The sequence below is a fragment of the Solanum stenotomum genome, chromosome 7 (assembly GCF_019186545.1).
Source record: "Solanum stenotomum isolate F172 chromosome 7, ASM1918654v1, whole genome shotgun sequence".
In the NCBI taxonomy this organism is placed as follows: Eukaryota; Viridiplantae; Streptophyta; class Magnoliopsida; order Solanales; family Solanaceae; genus Solanum; species Solanum stenotomum.
The window spans coordinates 59,448,830-59,470,181 of NC_064288.1; the positions used below are offsets into that span (position 1 = coordinate 59,448,830).

Sequence of the window (21,352 nt, forward strand, 5' to 3'; positions counted from 1 at the left end):
ACTTGATGGTAAATTAAGGTCATGTCTTCGGTTGGGAGTTAGTGAAAATTCTCAAGAAAAGTAAGATCTACATAGTTTGTGTTTGGGAATTCAGACGGGTGGGAACCAAGACGAAAGATGTAAGATGGATTTAAATTATGGTACACGTAAAGTTCATTGGATATGAATATGGAGTAAGCAATTTAGATTTTTAGTGGTAATATTTCTATGACAAGCATTTTCATAAAGCAGTAATATACTTGTTGGTTTAGTAATCTTTCATTCATGCCACATTTTGGAACGAAAAAGCAATGTTGGAATCAGGTTTTTCACTAAGGAGATTCAAAATATACATGACTTTTTCGTCGAAGGGGGTTCGGATAAACTCCAAAAAGAAATTGGTTTTAGACCAAAAAAATGATGGTTTAGTTGGACCATCCCATCAGGCGTTAGCGGAAACTGTTCGTTGCTCTGTGAAACCAGCCTCACGCAATTCGCCCCGCTTTAGGGGCCCAGAAGTCCATTCCTTCGATTGGACCACAAGGCCCAACTCTGTGCTTGGACAGGGCAGGCCAGAAATTACGCCCCAACTATCTGGAACAGCCCAACATTCCACCACATTAATGCCCCCACTGGGGTTACAAGCCCATGTTACTGAGCCCGTCGAGCAGTGTTGCTTCATAAAATAATATAAAAAGAAAGATTACTATTCAATGACGACGTGGGACACATTGTTGTCAAACCATAAAATCTAATTAGTGAATAAACATGAAATATATTGGAGTGATAAGTGTAAGTTTTACAAAGTGGATGTTTGATTAGCTATGTTGTATGAGAAGTGTTAATCCGTAAAGAACATGTCCAAAAGATGAAAGTAGCAGAAATAAGTATGCTGAGATGGATGTATATGAGCGAGCATACTAAGAAAGATATAATTAGGAATGCAGATATTCTGGACAAGGTGGTAGTGGAGAGAAGGTGTAATATGTTGGCAATGGTGAGTCACAAGAAAGATTGACATAGGCCCAAAAAAATACTGGAGAGATATGATTAGACAAAACATGACATACTTGTAGTTTATTGAAGACATGACCTAGAAAAGAGGATATGAAGATCAATGATTAAGATGCAAGGTTAGTAGTAATCGCGTGTTGTCTAATTTCACTTTATCGGTATTATTAGTATTACTCTCCTACTATCTTATTCCTTCAACTTTTTACTACATGTTTTTACGATTTTTTGCTCGATTACATAGTATTTGGTTATTTGCATTATAACTTCTTCACTACTGTATTTTCTTTTCATACTATTCTTCATATAGGTTACTTTGGCCAATGGTCTATCAGAAACAACCTCTCTATCTTCACAAGGCAGTAAATAGAAAGACCAATGGAATTCTGGTTGCTAAGCAAGTACAAAGGACGGCCAAAATCATCTTTTTGATATATTGGGCTTTTCTTAAGCCCCAGCTTTAAACAAATACAACATAACGAATACAATGTCAAAAGATCTAAACATCATTTCCACATGAAAAGTAAGAAACATTTGAAGTTTTTTCTCTCTCATGATTGACAACTAAACACATCTTGATCTTCATTACAACGTTTGATAAACGAATTCTCTTGTAAACAACACGGTAATGTTTTATTGCCAAAACTGTCGAGAACAGCTAATTCCATCTTCCAAAATGCCTCTTAGATACAATTTGCTTCTTCTGGGGGAAAAGAATGCAATGTGTGTGTATAAACCATGGATAATATACAAAATCCGGACTCCGTTTGGCTACCAAAAATGCAGGGCTGGAGAGGAGAAAAAGACCAGCTTTTCGCAGAAATAACTCATCATTGTGCTCTTGCCATGGAGATTAAAGAAGCTTACTGGTTCGTCGTCTTGATGGCCCTCCAGGAAATAGTTTCATGATCCATCCCAATACCCGTTCCACCACCTGATCAAAATGAGACACGAAAGAGAAAAAAATGAACAGAAGGAAAGATTACAACAATCATCAAACTAATCAAACTGAATACTATCAGCTTGGCAATATGCACCACCTGACCACCGTGCAAGCAGGGCCATACTAGGTCAGCGCACATGAGTGGATCTAGTGCAATGGTTACAGTTCAAGTGAACAAAATAGCTTTTGCGTAGAGCAGCCTAGAGAATTAGGGCCTTGTCATTTATTGAGCGGTGTTCAATCTTACTGAAACTTGAAGTTTCATTTGCAAAAGAAAGGTAACAGCAGAAGTGCAGAACTATTAAATTTGAAAGTAGAAAGGCAACAAAAGATCTTTAAAAGGTTGGCATTTTATTAACACTCCAAAAAGCAGTAAATTAGAAGTCATATCAGTTAAAGGCTTACAGAGCAAGATATGTCAAATTACCTCATCTCCTTCATCAGCATATGGCATATTGTCATCAGCATATGGCATATTGTCATGTACAGACACTGCATCTGGTTGTCTTGCTTGGCTGTTTTCATTTGCCATGCTTTGAGCAGTTAAAAGCTCCAATCTTTGTGTTTGAACTTCAAGCTTCCGAGTTAAGTCCCTGTTTAACTCCTTTATACCAAAAATGCACAGAAAGACATATCCCCCAAGACAATTATAAAGAGAGAAGAATTATTAGTATCCACCTTCAAACTAGCTGTGAAGATCAAGAAAGCTAATGCAAGGAGACTTCTATTGCCAACACTACATGAAGCTGGCCAGATATTAACAAGAATGTCTGAGCATATTGTAGGGGATGGCTATTTAGAAATTAGACATCCATATATGACCAAAGAAAGCATGTCCAACTATGCATTTGTAGTTTACTCAAAGATAACAAAGGGAAAAAGAAAGAAATCCAAAAGTTCAGGTGAAGATCTTAGCCACACACAAAAAAAGTGAAGCAGATTAGAATGATGCTGTCTAGCGCATGAGTTCAAGTTACCTTCAATGTAGAGCGCTGAGATGATTCAACTGACAGGGCTTTTGTTAATTCGTCTTTCTCCAAGGCTAACTATAATCATTCCAAGTAGTGCAATATCTTAGTTATTAGTTAGTAAATATGCCTTATTTTTTCAAGGGAACAAAGATGATGGGACAAAATTAGAGGGAGTAGAAAATGATCAGTCTCAAGGATATCATGCTACCTCAGAAATTAATGTACTAATGTTTTGGATCATCCTAATCTGATCTGGAGGAATGGCCGGTGACAAACTTCCGAGACTAAACTGCCCAAAATCGGGTAGGGAAGAGGTGGTGGGGCCATCAGTACCAACCATATTAGTGTCATTTATGGTACCATTTGCGATATTATCTTCACCTGAATGGACACAAATTGAATTTCTATGAATATATAAAGCAAAAAATAATTTTAAAAAACTAAAAAACAATATGAGGCAGTAATTTGAGAAATCTGAAATACATACGAAGATCCTCTGTAGAAGTTGATACATCTATTTTTGTAGGCATATTCCTGCTAGGATCAACTGACTTTCCATTAGCAGAAGCTTTTAGGAATTTGGATTGCAAGAGCTTCTTTTCTGTTTAGAAGAAGACAATAGGGAAACAGGGAGGAATTATTGATTTCATTTCTGATAGTTGGATGCTTTTATCGAGCCTGGGATTATTTAAGAAACTTTAAGGCAGTGAAAATGGAAAAGACTTGTAAAAATGACACATCTCATGAAAAAACGCAAACCGCCTTTTTCTCTTGGCACAAGCAGATATAACCATATCTTACCTTCCTTTAAAGCATCGATTGTTGATTGCAGATCTTGACGATCTTTTTCAAGTCTAGCAATTTTCTTCCTGCAAGAAGATAGAGAAAGTTGGATGAGATAAAAACACATCCCAACAGAAATCTGGAGGTTAACGAGAATAAGATTTAACTTTTTTATTCTGATATTCATTCACGCACATTACATTTATGCTAGAAATTTTATGCCAATACAGATTAGTATGAGCTCGTGTACATGCAACTACCCAATATGATTCCCAACTACTTACTTTCAGGAGCCACAAATCTTTTAAAAGTATCATAACTAAAAGTAATACATTCTGCTACCATTTGGCACATCCTTTTCATATTCATAAAACAATTTGTACTTCTATCTCCAAGAAGCAATTACGCCACACAAATCCCCTCCCTCTTAAACCAAAAAGAAAAGAGGCATGCCCACTCTAAAAGGGTGTGGTGTCGAAAGGACAGGAAGGAGAAAAGCAGAGAATAGAATAAAAGGACAACTATAACCAGAACAGAGTTACATGGGCACATGACGGCCTTGATAAATTTACAGTCTAGCCTCAAACATACTTGTAAGAAGACATTTCAGCTTGTGACTTCTCCAATTCTTTCTCCAGTTTAAGCTCATTAGATCTTAGACGAAGTGCCTACAAAATATTTTAGACAAAAATATAAAGAGCAGAAAAGATAATCTATCTCATTAACAAATTTAAAAAAGAAAAAAGATCTGACCAATAAAAGAGTTTCAACCAATTATCAATAACATGTCTTTTTTCAAACAGAATGGGAAAAAATAAAAAGAAGAACAGGCACAAAAATGACTGTTCATATTTAGCTGGCAACACGAAAAGGGAAACGAGGAAAAATGAAAAAAGAAACAACATCCACTTACCTAAAAGGAACAGGAAAACACTGGTTTGACATCTCAAATCCGACTTATAGCTCAAAACTAAACAACTGATGGTGAATACACAGTCTATAATTCCTTATCTCACGGATCAATCTGGTTAACTTATTTATACACTTGACTCTCACTAACTTATAATTTTAAAATGTAAATGACATTACACTAATTCAATCTATGATATATGGTAATCAAGTTAAACAACTTTCAAATTTAAATGTGAAACCAGTAACAAAGAGGACAACTACGTCTACATGTAGTATTAAAATTAATAAACTCACTACATGCCTGACAATTATTTTGGTATAGACATTCCTATGAAATTATTTTGGTCAGCAGACGGGAATACTGCAGTTAATTACCTTCTCTTCCAAGCCAATCACTTCAGAAGCCAATAACTTGGCACGCTCATCAGCAGCATTACATTCCAATTGTACATTCGCATATTCCATTTTCACAGCTTCAAGCTCACCCTGGTTTTCATTGAATTCAACCAAGAAAGAAAATCACATACATCAAATTAAAGTAATACTGAAAACGACTGACTCATCCAGCCATCTGATTACAAAAATTGATAGAAAGAAAAAGAAAGTGACTTTTCCATGTATATATGACACAACTCATCTAAACAAATTCCAATAAATAAAATTAGTACATCATACAGTTCCAGAATCCTTGTCCAAACAATCCTAGAAATATCTGTAATCGGAGTTTAGATGATCAAATACATCTTTTGATAAGCAACATGATAATTACATCCTTCAACAGGCTTTTATAGACACCTAAACAAGTATGTCTCAGACAAAATTTAAAACAAGTGAACCAATTATAATCAGTTAAAGAATCCGTTACCACTTGCCAGACCAAATGTTAGACAATGAGATGGTAAAAATGATGCCAGACCAAAGAAAGGACAGAACCAAGCACGAAGGTTTATTCATGAATGGATCTTTTAAGAGGGAAATTTGAGTAAAGAAAACTAACAAATTGATAAAGACTCCCTTGGGTTCATTTTATATGTTGGTCTTGACTGGGAAAATAGGTTAAGAAAGAAAGAGAACTTATCAAAAGTATCCTTAGAANAATCAGTTAGAGAATCTGTTTACCACTTGCCAGACCAAATGTTAGACAATGAGATGGTAAAAATGAAGCCAGACCAAAGAAAGGACAGAACCAAGCACTAAGGTTTAATCATGAATGGATCTTTTAAGAGGGAAATTTGAGTAAAGAAAACTAACAAATTGATAAAGACTCCCTTGGGTTCATTTTATATGTTGGTCTTGACTGGGAAAATAGGTTAAGAAAGAAAGAGAACTTATCAAAAGTATCCTTAGAACTTGTGTACTTAAATATCACATAGCACTTCTATGGCTAAAAAAGCATTTAAGTACGGTTAAAGCAAGGCTCCGTCGTTGCGCGACAAATGAGAAATTTATGGAAAGTTACAATCCATACCACAGAATGGAAAGTTCAAAATTAAAAAGTTTCCAAATACAGAAAGAGAGTAAACTAAAGATGTGTGTGATGTACAAAAATCTCATTTGAATCGTGTGATCTTAAACATGTTATGTGGGATATTGGAAATAACATGTTACTCCCTCGTTTCAATTTGTTTGTCTGGTTTTGACTTGGCATGGAGTTTTAAAAAGTAAATAAGACTTTTAAATCTTGTGGTCTTAAACTAAAGTTATGTTGAATGTACCAAAATATCCTTTAATCTAGTGGTCGTACATGGCATGTGGAAAGTTAGGATTAAAGAGTTGCCAAGAGACATTCTTTTTGAAAGGGACTAAAAAGGAAGTAGGACAAACAAATTGAAACGGAAGGAGCACTGAATATAAAAAGTGACATTCTTTTTTAAAGAGACTTAAAAGGAAAGTAAGATACATAAGTAGTACTATTGCACACTCCACAGTAAGGAAAAAATAAGCAGGACGTAAAGAAATAGAAGATCCAGATATGTATTGCTTCATCTTCTAACTTTACGTTAAAGTTAGCAATTCATGTCTATTTAGAAGACAAAAAATGTCTTTCAACTAGTTCTCTTCCACTCATTATAGTGCCAGGTGCTAATGTTTTACGACGTCACATCAACAATCCCAAAATGAATCGATCAGTAATATTTCTTGATAAATCAAACAGAACAAAACAAAACTTTAAAAGGTGTTGGATGAGAAATAAATGCAAGTCCTTACAAAATTGATAAATGAATCCAAGTCATCATATACAACTTCCAAAAGTACAACATTTAAAATAAGTTGCAGAAACAGAACATCCAGAAGTGCCACAAGAGTTTACAAAAGGAAAATGTTGGTAATACAATATAGCTAGGGGTAAGGAGCAAGATTGTACAAACTACAAACCAGATGAGCTTTAATCTCCTCTTGCAACCTCTCCATCTCAGCTTTTAGTTGGCCAACAAAACTTCCCTGCAAAAGAAATACAGCAGTTCACTTTTATAACGACACATCACTAAAAAAAGTGTAAAGAATTTCAAGGAGAGGCCTGCCATATGAACAGGTCATGTAAATCTATAGAAAAATAAGAAACAAAAGCACATGTAAGAACTACGGCAGAACTAAAAGGAGAATGTAACTCATAATAAGTTGATGTGAACTCCTACTTAGTGTTGCACACCTAGGAGAGCAGCGCTTTGGGATGCGGAGGAGCTATTATCGTCCATCTTTTTCCAAATTTTATGATCAACACTTTTTTACACCTTTTAGTTTCAATAGTAACTAAGTAATTGCTCATCTATGTAACACGGGTCCTTCAAAACCACCTGCCGCAACATGTCAATCCAGCAGGATTTAGGTGTGATTGTGGGTTACACATAGGATTTGGCACTGTACTCCTATTCGTATCCTATAATTTTAAGATTTAAATGACGATGAATATGACTTCTAGGTTCACACCAATATTAGACATCCATGTCCATCTTCATGTAGCTTAGCTACTCAGATCAGAACCTAAACGGGGGCCAAGTGTCCGACTAGTGCATTGGTACTCTATCCACCAAGGTTGGATAGAAGGGACTCAATGAATATTGTTAGAATATGAATAGGTTTATACAATCTTGTTAGAATATGAATAGGTTTATACAATCTTGTTAGAATATGATTGGTTTACACAATCCTATTAGAATAGGAATAGGTTTATACAAATTCTATTTAGAATAGGAATAGGAATAGTAAATAGTATCCAACTTGGTAAATGATTGTATTCTAGTGTCTATAAATAGGGTCTCAATGCAATAATGTAGACACAACAACAATTCAATAATATTCTTTTCTTATATTTCTCACATTGTATCAAAGCCTCTACGATCTTGGTAGAAAATCACAGAGCTTTCGTTGCCCGCGGGTGGCTATTACCCATATATGCTGCCCGTTCGGCCAATGATTATGTTAGCAAAAGTTGGGTCACCGTGTATCTTTCTGGTGACTATTTCTCATATCTAATTTCTGTAGCACCGTGTCATCATTCCGGTGACTACTTTCCTATATCTAATTTGTGTAGCACCGTGCCATCATTCCGGTGACTACTTTTTCATATTTAATTTGTGTAGCATTGTGCCATCATTCCGTGATTGCTTTTTCATATTTAATTTGTGTAGCACCATGCCATCATTTCGGTGACTATTTTTTCATATTTAATTTGTGTAGCACCGTGCGATCTTTCCAGTGACTACTTTTTTCATATTTGGTTTGCGTAGCACCGCGCCATCTTTCTGGTGACTACTTTTCATATTTAATTTGTGTAGCACATTGCCATCCTTCCGGTGACTACCTTTTTTTGCATATCTTATTTGCGTAGCACCGTGCATATCTCCGGACTACTTTTCATATTTAATTTGTGTAGTACCGTGGATTTTTTCGAACTACTTTCTCATATCTGAGTTGCATAGCATCATGTGTCTTTTCAGTGACTCCTCAGATTTGATTTGCATAGTTCCATTCGTCTTTCCGGTGACTCCTCAAATCTGATTTGCGTAGGGTTGTGCCATCATTCCAACCCTACCTGTATAATTTTTTCTGTTTTAGTAGGGTCATTCCATCATTCCGATCCTATCATATTATTTCTCCTTTTCAATGGGGTCGTTCCATCAATTCGAACTATCATATACAATTTCTATTTCTAGTTGGATTGTGACATCATTCCGACCCTACCCATATAATATTATTTGTTAGATTGTGACTACTTTTAGCCATCAAATCTAATACTCTGTGTATGAACATGTTCCGACCAATTTTTTGGTGACTTGTTTAATATCGACTCATCTAATTCCAACATGATCCATATACTTAATACTAGATTTTGAGCACTTTGTTGCTCAGGGGGAGTTTAGTTGCCTTGTATGTCGATTATGTGAGTCACTCTATGGTCTGAAATAGTCTTTGCAAGTTTGGTTTGGGAAGTTCAACACTGTAAATCAATCTGTGTTTTATCGGCATTATGCATCAAATCCAGTATTTAATGAGAAGACAAGCACATTGAGATTGACTGTCAATTTTGTGAAGTTGACTGATCAACTTGCAGCTATCTCACCAAGCCCCACATTGGTCCTCGTATTAATTACCTATGTAACAAGCTAGGTACATGAATCGTATGCACTAGCTTGAGGGGGAGTGTTAGAATATGAATAGGTTTATACAATCCTATTAGAAGAGGAATAGGTTTATACAAATCCTATTTAGAATAGGAATAGGAATAAAAATAGAAATAGGAATAGTAAATAGTATCCTACTTGGTAAATGATTGTATTCTAGTGTCTATAAATAGGGTCTCAATGTAATAATGTAGACACAACAACAATTCAATAATATTCTTTTCCTATATTTCTCACAAATATTGTAAGCATAAAGACAGGAACTAACATTTTTGACTAGTAATTCTGCGTTAGTACCTAACACTGGTACAATAATCCTTTGATAATGAATCTAGGATTTACAACAAAAATGCAGGAAAAGACTAGTAGTAAAATAATCATTACATACATCTACCAGAAAACTAAGAAGATGACATGTAATTGTTTAGTAATGCATTAGGATTAACAATAAAAATGCAGAAAATAATTGCTGTAAAGATTATCATCAGAGAAGAGCTGACGTATAATGATGGTGACTGGCTGTATAAGGGAGAATCAGAACTTTTGTTTTGCCAACAGTTAATTTGAGTCATCAAAAGGCTGCTCTCATCGGGCTTGGAACCAACATGGCCTATGTACCTAATATTTCTAGCTTGCATGTATTTCCCTACAGAAAGTCGGCTAACTTTTTATAGTTTTGAAAAAATGCATATGTATGAACAGCAGTATACCTGTTGATTATAACTATCTGTCAGAGTTGAATTTTCAGTAGCTAGAGACTCTGCTAGAGTTCGCGAAGCCTCAAGAGCACGTTGTAGAGAGAACTTCTCTTGTGTTAAATCTTCAATATGCTGTGGAAAATAAGCATAAAGCATGTTAGTGTTTACCACTAAAGATCCTATTACACAATCTATATCCGGACAAATATGTGTTATGCATGTCCCAGTATTCTTCTTTCGATAGGCAGCCCCACCCCTCTATAGAAATGGAGGATACCATTTGTGATTTAGGATATTATCTGAAAGATGAAGATAGGTGTGCTCTAATTATTAGTATACATTATAAATGACTATCCTCTCTTTTTTTTAGCTCCATAACCGCTAGACATGTACAAATGCACGGGGACAATTCTCCAATTGGAACAAAAATTAAACAAATGTGTGGGACCTTCATAAATCTTGACAGTATTATCTGAATGAAGCAACAAAGATGTCCGTTTATTATTTGTAACTGATCAGTGTAAAAAAAAACTCGTTTAACTTGATAAACACACAAGACATTCTATATTTCACAATTAAAGAAGGGACACAATTGGGCAGTGTTCAGTTCACATCAAGTTACCTTTCAAGACATTGAACATACCAAAATCATTTCCCTTTTTTCAGCTTAAATTGAATATGCACAGACTAAATATGTATGAATATTTTTTTAAAATAATCGACAAAACCATTGTATTTGATTTAGAAAGTTCGGTAGATAATGGCCTCACTCCTTCAGCCTTCCCCACTTGAATACCAACCTGGTTTCGTAGCAGGACCCGAATTTGCTACTTGCACCTACCACATATATGACAAGGTACAAATTAACAAAGATCTAGACAATGAATCTCTTGAAGTGGCTGGAATTATTTACACACGTTAGAGAGTGTAAGCTATTTTAGAACCTTCTCTAAAACTTTAAGTCTTCTATTAAATAGAGATCATATGTTTATTACTCCAAAAGACAACTTTGAGAATAAGGTATATTGTTTTTGTGTTTTCATAAATTTTTTAATCTAAGGAAAAAAACCAGACGTCAGTCTTCTTTGTTTCTTTCTTTCATCAATAGATTTTCACACTACCTAATCGATCTAACAAGCTCTTAGATAAAACACAACTATATGATGTAAGGAGAGTAGCTCACTATCAGGACAGATGGGTATTAGTGATAAATCATAAGCTATAGTTTCCCTTTCATGTGGTGACTGGACAGCATTTGTTTTTAGTCCAATGTTCTCACTGAAGTAAGCGGCGAGAATTTATGACAATCCAAAAGCAACAGCAGTCTGAATTTTTGTAGGTAAATGGGCATTCCACAATTGTATACCCAGTGTTATCAAAATCGAAAAGCCCAAAAATGCTCTAAGGTCCTTTGGGGCATTATTGGAAAAAGGCACAAATGAAGAAAAAGTACAAATATGCATGTGTAGTCCAACAAGCATGAATAATAAATCTATGGACAAAGAAATTGAAAAAACTAGATAAAGAGAAATATCAATTGGTTAGTGTCGCATCTTCAGGATTACACTACTTGGGCATGGAAAAGCATGCCTTAGAGCATTGATGACAACACTGAAGCGCCCACAAAGCGAGGCGAAGTGCTCAACATGTTTCGTGCCTTGCTTCAGGGTTGAGACAACACTGTGCATACCTACTCTGCAAGAGATGTAAAAATACCTGTTCTAACGCAGCAAAATCTTCATTTTGCTTCTGTGAATAAAATGGATGTCTGTTGTCCAAGTTGCCCATATCTTTCTCAACAGCATGCTTGTACAGATCTGACCCATTACCAGAAAATTTTGAAGAATTTGTCAAGTTCTCAGAATTTGATAAACCCAGAGTGTCCCTGGGGTAAGCCATTGAGTCATATGTGTCTGTAGTAACTGATCCTATTGAGGGAGGGGATGCAGCAGAGACTTTTGAAATGTTGATGGAATCAAGGAAAGATGGAGTTCTCCTCCCAGTCGCCCCAGCTGTGGGTGGAGACATCTGTGAGTAACTAGAAGAACTTCTAGCATCAAAACTAAAACCATCATACTTGGAGTCCGATGTCCAAGAAGAAGTTTTAGTTGAGTGAAGACCAGAGCTGTTTAACTGGCTGTATCCTTTATCAGGCACTACAAAATTATTAGATCCCACACCAGCAACATTTCTCCCAAATTCAGGATAAAATTGTGTGCCCGTGGTAGCATCGGGAACAGAATCTACAAAAAATAGGAGATATATATCAGATTGTGCACCATCAAATTGGTTTAAATAAATAGTGCATACACTAATCAGTCAGCTGGGTCAAAGAAACCATAGAAGAATGGAAAAAAGGAGAAAAAGATATTATGCGTACAAAGATCCCTCAAGCGCACAACTTAGATGAACAGAACAGATGTAAACAAAAAAATTACCACCATATGAAGCGGAAGTCATGTCACTAGCCCAGCGATCTGTATAACGTGGTTTGTCATCACGAGACCCGAATGGATTTGAAGGTGATACATTAGACGGAAAAGCATGAGAAGTACCATCATTAGTTACAGAAAGATCCTTTGCATGGCTCTCCTCCGATATGCGTTTACCCATATCATCATAAGTGAAATGACTGGAAGTTCTGTCATTATTGAGGAATGGAGGAAAAGTGGCTGTAGAGTGGTTAGTCGCAAACCCGAATGGAACACTTTCTAAGGCCCCATCACTCTCCCTCTTCCCAGTGTTGTCATAAGTATCACTTACTGTTTGAGAAACCTTAAGATTCTCATCACTTCTAGACCCTTTATTTTCTAAATGAGACAATGCTGAGATGGAAGAGCCAAAATCATGACTGTTGGCTTTAACAACAGCATCATCATAGTATTTGTGCAAACTAGGCGTAGTACCAGCACTAGCATCACTAGGAAAAATTAAATCAGACTTCTGGGTAAGATCAGGCTTCGCAAAATCATGCTTAGCATGTACTTCAGATGGCTTTAGAACAGATCTGCCAACAGCATCAGATGTAGCAGCTCCACTGGAGTCTTTAGTTCTAGTGTGTTCATTTCCTGAATGTTGATTATCAACGCCTCCATCAGAGGCAAGCTGTTGACTATTTGAAGTTGTCTTTTTAGCCTTCTCTGCTGCTCTCTTCTTACGAAATTCCTCTAGCTGCAAATGATACAGTTGCAGAAGTATCAGATAAATAAGGAGTGCACCAAATTTTATAAAGAGCAAAACCAGGTGATATTCATTAGTAAGACAAGGCAATTGCAACTTAGTGAAATCAAAAGAAAAGACAAAAAGCAAAAAGGGAGTATCCTACAACCCACTATGCAAGAAGATTAATTTAGAGGTTCGTAACATCTTATGATGATAACCATAGCTTTAGCAGGATGCCACAACTTGTTGGCAACACCTACTTAATTTCTTAGGAGTTCTTGAGGTCACAATATTCAAAAAAATAAATTAAAAAGGAAATACAACAACAACAACAACAACAACAAATACCCATGAAATCTCACAAGTGGGGTCTGGATAGGGTAGAGTGTACAATGTACATAGACCTTATCCCTATGTCATGGAGGGAGAGAGGTTGTTTCCAAAGGACCCTCAGCTCAAGAAAGGGTATTTCCACTACCGGGGTATGAACCCAGATTCCTTAAAGATGGGAATTGCCAGTGCGGATAATACAAGTATTCAAATTGTTTAAGGCGCGATCTTTCAAAAGAAATCAGCATCAATGTGCTTCCAAAAGATATCAGCACCGATGTGGCAGCCTAGGATACCACCTTTGGTTGCACATAAGGAAGAAAAGAAGTACCTCAAAACCAGTCCGCCCAAGTCCCAACATATTAAAATCTTTGCACTGACAAATGACATGTTTTGCAAGTTTAAACCCTATGTTAACAAGTGCTTCAATAGAAGATGCCCTGAAATAATACCTGTTGTTAATTATTGTAAACTATACAGCTAGAGATAAGCATAAAAACAGCTATCTCAATTTTTAACACACTGATTTTGGCTAATGTTCACTTCTACCTAAATAGATCAGATTAATCAGAACTAAGATATGCTTCAAATCAGACTCACTGATTTGCTATCTTCTACCTATGTTAACAAGTGCTTCAATAGAAGATGCCCTGAAATAATACCTGTCTTTAATTATTGTAATCTATACAGCTAGAGATAAGCGTAAAAACAGCTATCTCAATTCTCAACACACTGATTTTCGCTAATGTTCACTTCTACCTAAAAAGATCAGATTGATCAGAACTAAGATATGCTTCAGATCAGACTCACTGATTTGCTATCTTCTGATTCAGTCCTTGACCAGCTTTACCTGATTATATGTTTCAGAGTTTTTGGGTAAATACAAGCCTGAAATAATCAAATCTCTGTACAACAAGACCTTTTGTAAAGCATCACCTAGTGGTTTTTTTCTTTTTTTAATAAGGTGAAGTATCTTATTGACATTATAAGCTCATTTCATGCTAGATTCTTTCAAGTATTAAGACATATAAGCACTTCCCCTATGGAGGAAGATCTAGGCAGTGATCTTTCGCCGCAGCCCCACTTGAATAGAACTGTCTATAAAACTTGAAACTCTAGAAATTATTCAACCACCGGGAATCTTCAACCTCAAACCTAAATCTTGATGTGTTTTAACTTCACACACGAAATTGCTTCCAAGTAAAACACTAGAATTTACTAATGGGGTGAGGATGGGGCCACGCCATTCCCATCTTGATTAAAGACCGATTTCACAAATCAAAATTCAAGTAGTAATCCTTGTTCATGGATGATTAAGGATAAAATAGCCAGTGCACCTCAATTTTTTTCTTCACATTCTTGAAAATACATAGGGAGTCCGTCCATCACTTCGAGTAGATGATAACTATCTAAAGGTACTTATAACAATTCCAAAGACTCTACAAATTACAACCACTCAATATTTCTAACTCCAAGTAGAATGCCATTCATTTAAAACCTTCTCCAAACATAGAATTCAGCTCCTTTTTTTTTTCATTAAGGGAAAATGGGGAGGGGATTACAAGGTGGGAATCGAACCCACAAAAGTCCAGCTAGTTAACCAACTAAGCTACTATGATTCCACCTAGAATTCAACTCTTTTTCTTAAAAGGGAAAATCAGGAAAGGGATTACAAGGTGGAAATCAAACTCCCTAAAGTTCAGGTAGCCAACCAACTCAACTACTAAAGATTCCTAGTAGAATGCAGCTCATTAACATTCTAAACCAGATAAATAGAACTATTAATTAGCAAAAATTCAAGTAAATACAGTAAATTCAACCAAACCAAAACATAACTTTTTTTCAGAATTAAGTTCATTTACATTATCAAGGAGTTAAATATAAGTATTAATTAGCAAACATTCAAGTAAACAAACTAAATTCAACCAAACCAAAACAAACCCTTTCTCCAAAATTCAAACAAAACCCTTTTACCTTCTTTTTCCCAGCTTGCAAATGCTCTTGCTTTTTTAGTTCCTGACCTGACGCCATCCAAAATCCTCAAAAAAATCAAATCTTTCCTCTTAAATCCTCATCCAAAAACCCTAAAAATAAGCCCCAAAATTCTCCTATAAAAAACAGATCAACCAATCAATCTATATTTCATTTCATATACAAAAATTGTTTTTGTATACAAAAAACAAATCCTAATTCCTCAATTTTCGGAGTAAAACGGATAAAAATCCGAGTACATAACGGGCCAAAATTGAATTTTCGGAAACAATGGGGCGAAAAAAAAAGGCCCTAAATTCGATTCAGAAACAGGGGATCTGATGAGATCGAAGAAGAAGAAATAAAAAACTTTTTCTTTTCTTTTCTGTAAAATTACAGCATTAAAAATTTAAATTTCTGTTATCTATTTTTGCTTTTTTTGGATTTTTATTTATTTTAATTTTTTAATAGTGTTATTTATTTATATTATTTAATTTATTTTGTTATACCCACCTGCTGTTACAGCTATGACGTGGAGTGAGATTTAATGGGCTGACACGTGTACTTTTTAATCAAAAGAAAAAGATTTTTCAAATTAAAGTCATATCTACTTAGTAGGAAAATTACGCGGATATACAAACATATACTAATTAATTAACTAATATAGTTATAGTTTGAACAAATTACGGTTCACAACCTCAATTTAGTTGTAAATATATCACTTATACATATACAAATACAAATTATACACATATATATACAATTATATGACAGATATACAAATACAATTAGCCTCTTTCCATTCTCTGCTCTCTCTCGCTCGCCTCTCTCCTTTTTCTCAATCTCGATCGCTTCTCTCCTCTCTCTTCTAATCTCACTCACCACATATATAAATACATATGTATACCAGTTACATATATACAATTAGCCTCTCTCTCACTCGCCTCTCTCCCTTTTCCCAATCTCGCTCGCTTCTCTCCTCTCTCTTCCAATCTCACTCGCCAGATATACAAATACATATGTATACCAATTACACATATACAATTATCTGATAGATATACATATGCAGTCCGCCTCTCTTCAGTCTCTGCCTTTTCTCGCTCTCATCCATCTCCCAATCTCACTTGCCTCTCTCCTCCCTCTCACAATCTCGCTCGCCAGATATACAAATTCATATGTATACCAATTATATATATATACACAATTATTTGACAGATATACATATACAATCCAACAAATATACATATATAATTCACCTCTCTCCACTCTTTGTCGTCTCTCGCTCGTCTCTCTCCTCCCTCTCTCAATCTCGCTTCTCTCTCCCCTCCCTCTAACATGTAGCTATGAATCGTAATTAACAAACTATAGCTATGGAGCATAATTAAATTGTTTTTGAATGGCTATATGCGAAAATCCCCCCTAGAAAATTGGACTTTAAATATTACTCAAAATAAATATTCATATACAAAAATGAATTAATCTATTCAATCAATTTATACGATATTCTTCACGTTTTAGGAGGTTTAATATTGTTTGATATCATTTACTTGATGTTTGTGCTAATTATCATGTAGTTGGCGAATTCTTTGATTGAGAAGAATAACAAAATCAATAGATACTATATTTAGAATATTTCACCACAAGCATTTTAAAAGTGTGATCTTGAAACTATAAACTCTAATTTGAAACAAATGAGCAGATAGGCTTGACGAAATTTAGAAAAAGTACAGGAAGAGTTTTTTATCGTTCTATCTTTCACACGAAACTTTATTTGTCTTCATTTCAATTAACATATTATATTCCATCACGATCTATAAATTAGTAGGATCAATGATACTAATACTTTATTAAGTACTTCATCTTCATGTACTATTGGTAGCTGAATCTTCTAATGATTGATATTTTTTTCCTTTTCGATTGGTGATTTTATATAATTAAATGTTCTTGACTCAATATATATAGGACTGAACATATTAAAAATAATGGTATAATTTTTAATCACTGAATTTTAATTGTGACACAATTTTGAAACTGAAAATTAAAATAATTTTTTCATTTCATGAGTACTACTCAATTAAATTACATTAATTTTTACCAACCATATTTTCTAACCAATTCAGATGGAGGAGGATTATATTTAGGAGCAAAATAGAAACCATCTTCTTTAATTAACCAATAACATGTTCCCGAGTCAAGTCCTTCTTCAGCACCACAATTTCTGCTATTTCTATACACTTCAAATATAGCATCTTTTGTATCCCATCAAAAATGACAAAAGAACACCATCTCACGAAATAGATTAAATCCGAACTTGAATTTGAAATCATCATTAAATTTAGAATAATGTATTCCGAGATCGTTATTTCTAGATGCACAATGAAATTTTATTAGAGGATCATTTTTTTTTAATACCATCAACTATATGACAAGTAGTAGCAGCATTTGTTTGTTGAACAAATAATAAAATTGATAAAACCAATAAGGAAGAAAATCTATTTTTCATTGAAAGAAAACTCATACTTTTATAATTAGTTCAATGATTATTTTACCTTCTCTAGTAAACACCTTTATTTATAGTTGTTTCTTTAAGCTTGTTTGAATTAGTTTTTCAGTTATGACTCATTAGTCAAAAATCATAAATTAGATTTTTTGACTAATGATTTTTCTATTTATTTTTAGCATTTTAGGTAGTAATGATCTATGTTAGTTTGATCATCTTCTAATTAATATGGATAATAATTTGTGTTTTATATTCTACTTTTCTCTCTCTAATAGTATAGGTAGCTTTAATTGGTAGTAACTATGAGATTAGGATGACATAGATTATAAGAGCCCATTTTGATTGGCTTAAAAAAGTTATTTTTTAGTCAGAAAAATAAAAAGTCAAACTTCAATGAATTTTAAGTAAAATAAAAAGTTAAACTTAAATGACTTTTAAGTCAACAAGTAAAAAGTCAAATTTAAATGATTTTTAAGTCAAAAAATAAAATGTCAAATTTAGTTGACTTTTAAATCAAAAATAAAAAGTCAAACTTAAATTATTTTTAAGTCAACAAATAAAAAATCAAACTTAAAATGACTTTTAAGTCAAAAAATAAAAAGTAGGGAGACATCTACTTTTAATTTTTAACTTTTCTCAAGTCATTTTAAACTTATTTTAAGTTATTTTTAATTTTGTCAAACACTTCTAACTTATTTTAAGTTATTTTTATATTTGTCAAACACTTTTAGAGATCAAAAACTAATTTAAAAATAGATTTAACTAATTTTTAAACCAATCCAAACATTATGATACATAATGATTTTGAGATCTAGACAATCTTATTAGAAACAAAATGATTTTCGATTGACTATAAGAGAGTTGTTTAAAAATTATACTATGGCCGAAATAGTTCAAGTTGTATACATTGTACAATACTATTACATTGTAGCATAGTAACATGTAATAGCAAATTATTTATTCTATTTTGTATTTAAGGGTGTAACTTAATGATCAATAAAGTCGATTGAAAATTCTGAAGTCTTAAATTTAAATTTCAACAATAATCAAAACACTAGGTTAAGAAGTACATGTTTTATAAATAGGGGCATAGTAATAATTGTTTGTTGGGTTAATTTTGTTCTCTACCTTTTCACTATGGAATGAAAACAAGAGAGGTAACTTGGTGTTCGATTTCAAGTGGATAATCACCTACATGAGAATGAGGATTCAATATTTTGTAACAATTATCATGGATTAAAAAGGAATGGACCAATAGCAACGCAAAAATTTCACACAAGGTGTCTTTAATAGGCGAGAAAAAGACGTTTAAAACGGAGGAAAAAACAATAAAAAGGAAATTCATATGATGAAAGGAAAATTCCAGTACATAATTTTTGGTTAGTTGACTAAGAGCAGATGGGCGGACGAGTAGAGCGGCATTAATGTTATAGGTTTGATTCATCAATGTCGGTGTCTTAATTATAGATTGATGTTGTCCTCAAAATATATATCCTTAGTTACTCAACTATTTTCATAGTATCAGAATTTCGACTATCCTATTATTAGATATATTTAGCTAACTTCAATGAAATAGAGTCACTCTAGGGATTGACAACTTGACATATTCATAATAAACTTTTTTTTTTCATTTCAGATTATAATTGGAGAACAAATATTAAATTACATTAATTTTTTACCAACCAAATTTTCTACCAAAAGCAGATGGAGGAGGATTGCCATTAATAGCAAAATAGAAATCATCTTCTTTAATTAACCAATAACATATTCCTTTGTTAGATCCTCCTGTTTCATGCCCACAAGCTCCAGTTTCTCTATACACTTCAAATCTAATGTCTTTTTTACCCCATCAAAAATGACAAAAGAACACCATCTCAAAGAATATATTTTATTTGAACGAGAAATGAAAATCATCATTAAATTTGGGATAATGCTTTCCGAGATCGTCACTTCAAGATGCACAGTGATATATTAATTGAGNACTATCCTATCATTAGATATATTTAGCTAACTTCAATGAAATAGAGTCACTCTAGGGATTGACAACTTGACATATTCATAATAAACTCCTTTTTTTTCATTTCAGATTATAATTGGAGAACAAATATTAAATTACATTAATTTTCTAACAAAAGCAGATGGAGGAGGATTGCCATTAATAGCAAAATAGAAATCATCTTCTTTAATTAACCAATAACATATTCCTTTGTTAGATCCTCCTGTTTCATGCCCACAAGCTCCAGTTTCTCTATACACTTCAAATCTAATGTCTTTTTTACCCCACCAAAAATGACAAAAGAACACCATCTCAAAGAATATATTTTGTTTGAACGAGAAATGAAAATCATCATTGAATTTGGGATAATGCTTTCCGAGATCGTCACTTCAAGATGCACAGTGATATATTAATTGAGGATCTTTTTTTCAATACCATCAACTACGTGAACAGTAATAACATTTGTTTCTTGAAGAAATAATAAAAATGATAAAACCAATAAGGAAGAAAAACTAATTTCCATTGAAAGAAAACTCATATTCTTATAATTAATTAGTTCAATGTTTTATTTTAGGGATAAGGGTATGAAAAATATTCTAACTTTGGTCGGATTTGTTGTTGCGATACTAAACTTTCATGAGGACCTATTACCTCCCTAGACTATTTAATATCGTATTTTAGACATATATATTTGCTCACGTGGACATAAAAAATAATGCAAAATTATAAATAGTAATGTGTCCACGTGGGCACATATATACCTTTAAAATATACTATTAAATAGTTCAGGGGGTAAAAAATACAGTATTAAATAGTCTAAGGAGATAATAGGTCCTCATGAAAGTTTAATATCGCAACAACAAATCCGACCAAAGTTGGGGTATTTTTCAGACCCTTATCCCTTTATTTTACCTACTCTAGTATACACCCTTATTTATAGTTGTTTCATAGAGCTTGTTTGACTTATTTATTTATTTATGAGTATAAGTAAAAAGTCATAAATTAAATTTTTTGACTAATAATTTTTTATTTTTTTTAGCATTTTAGGTAGTGATTATCCATGTTAGTTAGATCATCTTCTAATTAATATGGATAATAATTTATGTCTTATATTTTGCTTTTCTCTCTATAACTATAAATCTAGGTAATTTTGATTGATAGTAATAAACTATGAGATAAGGATGACATAGATTAATAATATTATGATAATAAAACAACTATACAAAATGATTTGGAAATCTAGAAAAAATTATTTGAAACAAAGACAATTTTCAATTGACCATAAGAAAGCTATTTGAAAATTATACTATGAAATAATTCAAGTTGTATGTATACATAGTACAAATTATTACATTATAGTGTAGTAATATGTCATAGAAAATTATATTTCATTTTGTATTTAAGGATGATGATCAATTAATAAAGGCGGTTGAGAATCTTAAGGTCTCAGATTTAAATCTCAGCCTCTTCTCAC

The 21,352-nt window shown here is 33.6% G+C and overlaps 1 protein-coding gene across 2 annotated transcripts; it reads right to left on the reverse strand.

Moving 5' to 3' along the window:
* Positions 1-1,394: 1,394 nt before the first annotated feature.
* On the reverse strand, positions 1,395-15,760 carry LOC125870660 (protein BLISTER). 2 transcript variants are annotated; one of them, XM_049551149.1, is made up of 13 exons: positions 15,386-15,760; positions 12,361-13,090; positions 11,636-12,162; positions 9,932-10,051; positions 6,976-7,041; positions 4,975-5,085; positions 4,279-4,355; positions 3,706-3,773; positions 3,392-3,505; positions 3,113-3,285; positions 2,911-2,979; positions 2,361-2,537; positions 1,395-1,924 (listed from the first exon to the last, which is right to left on the reverse strand). In XM_049551149.1, exons 1-13 carry the CDS (start codon positions 15,440-15,442, stop codon positions 1,844-1,846), a joined length of 2,370 nt encoding a protein of 789 aa, XP_049407106.1. In that variant the 5' UTR covers positions 15,443-15,760; the 3' UTR covers positions 1,395-1,843. The 2 variants fall into 2 exon arrangements, with proteins under 2 accessions (XP_049407106.1, XP_049407105.1); XM_049551148.1 differs by having other exon boundaries at positions 12,358-13,090; positions 15,386-15,759.
* Between the last annotated feature and the right edge of the window lie 5,592 nt (positions 15,761-21,352).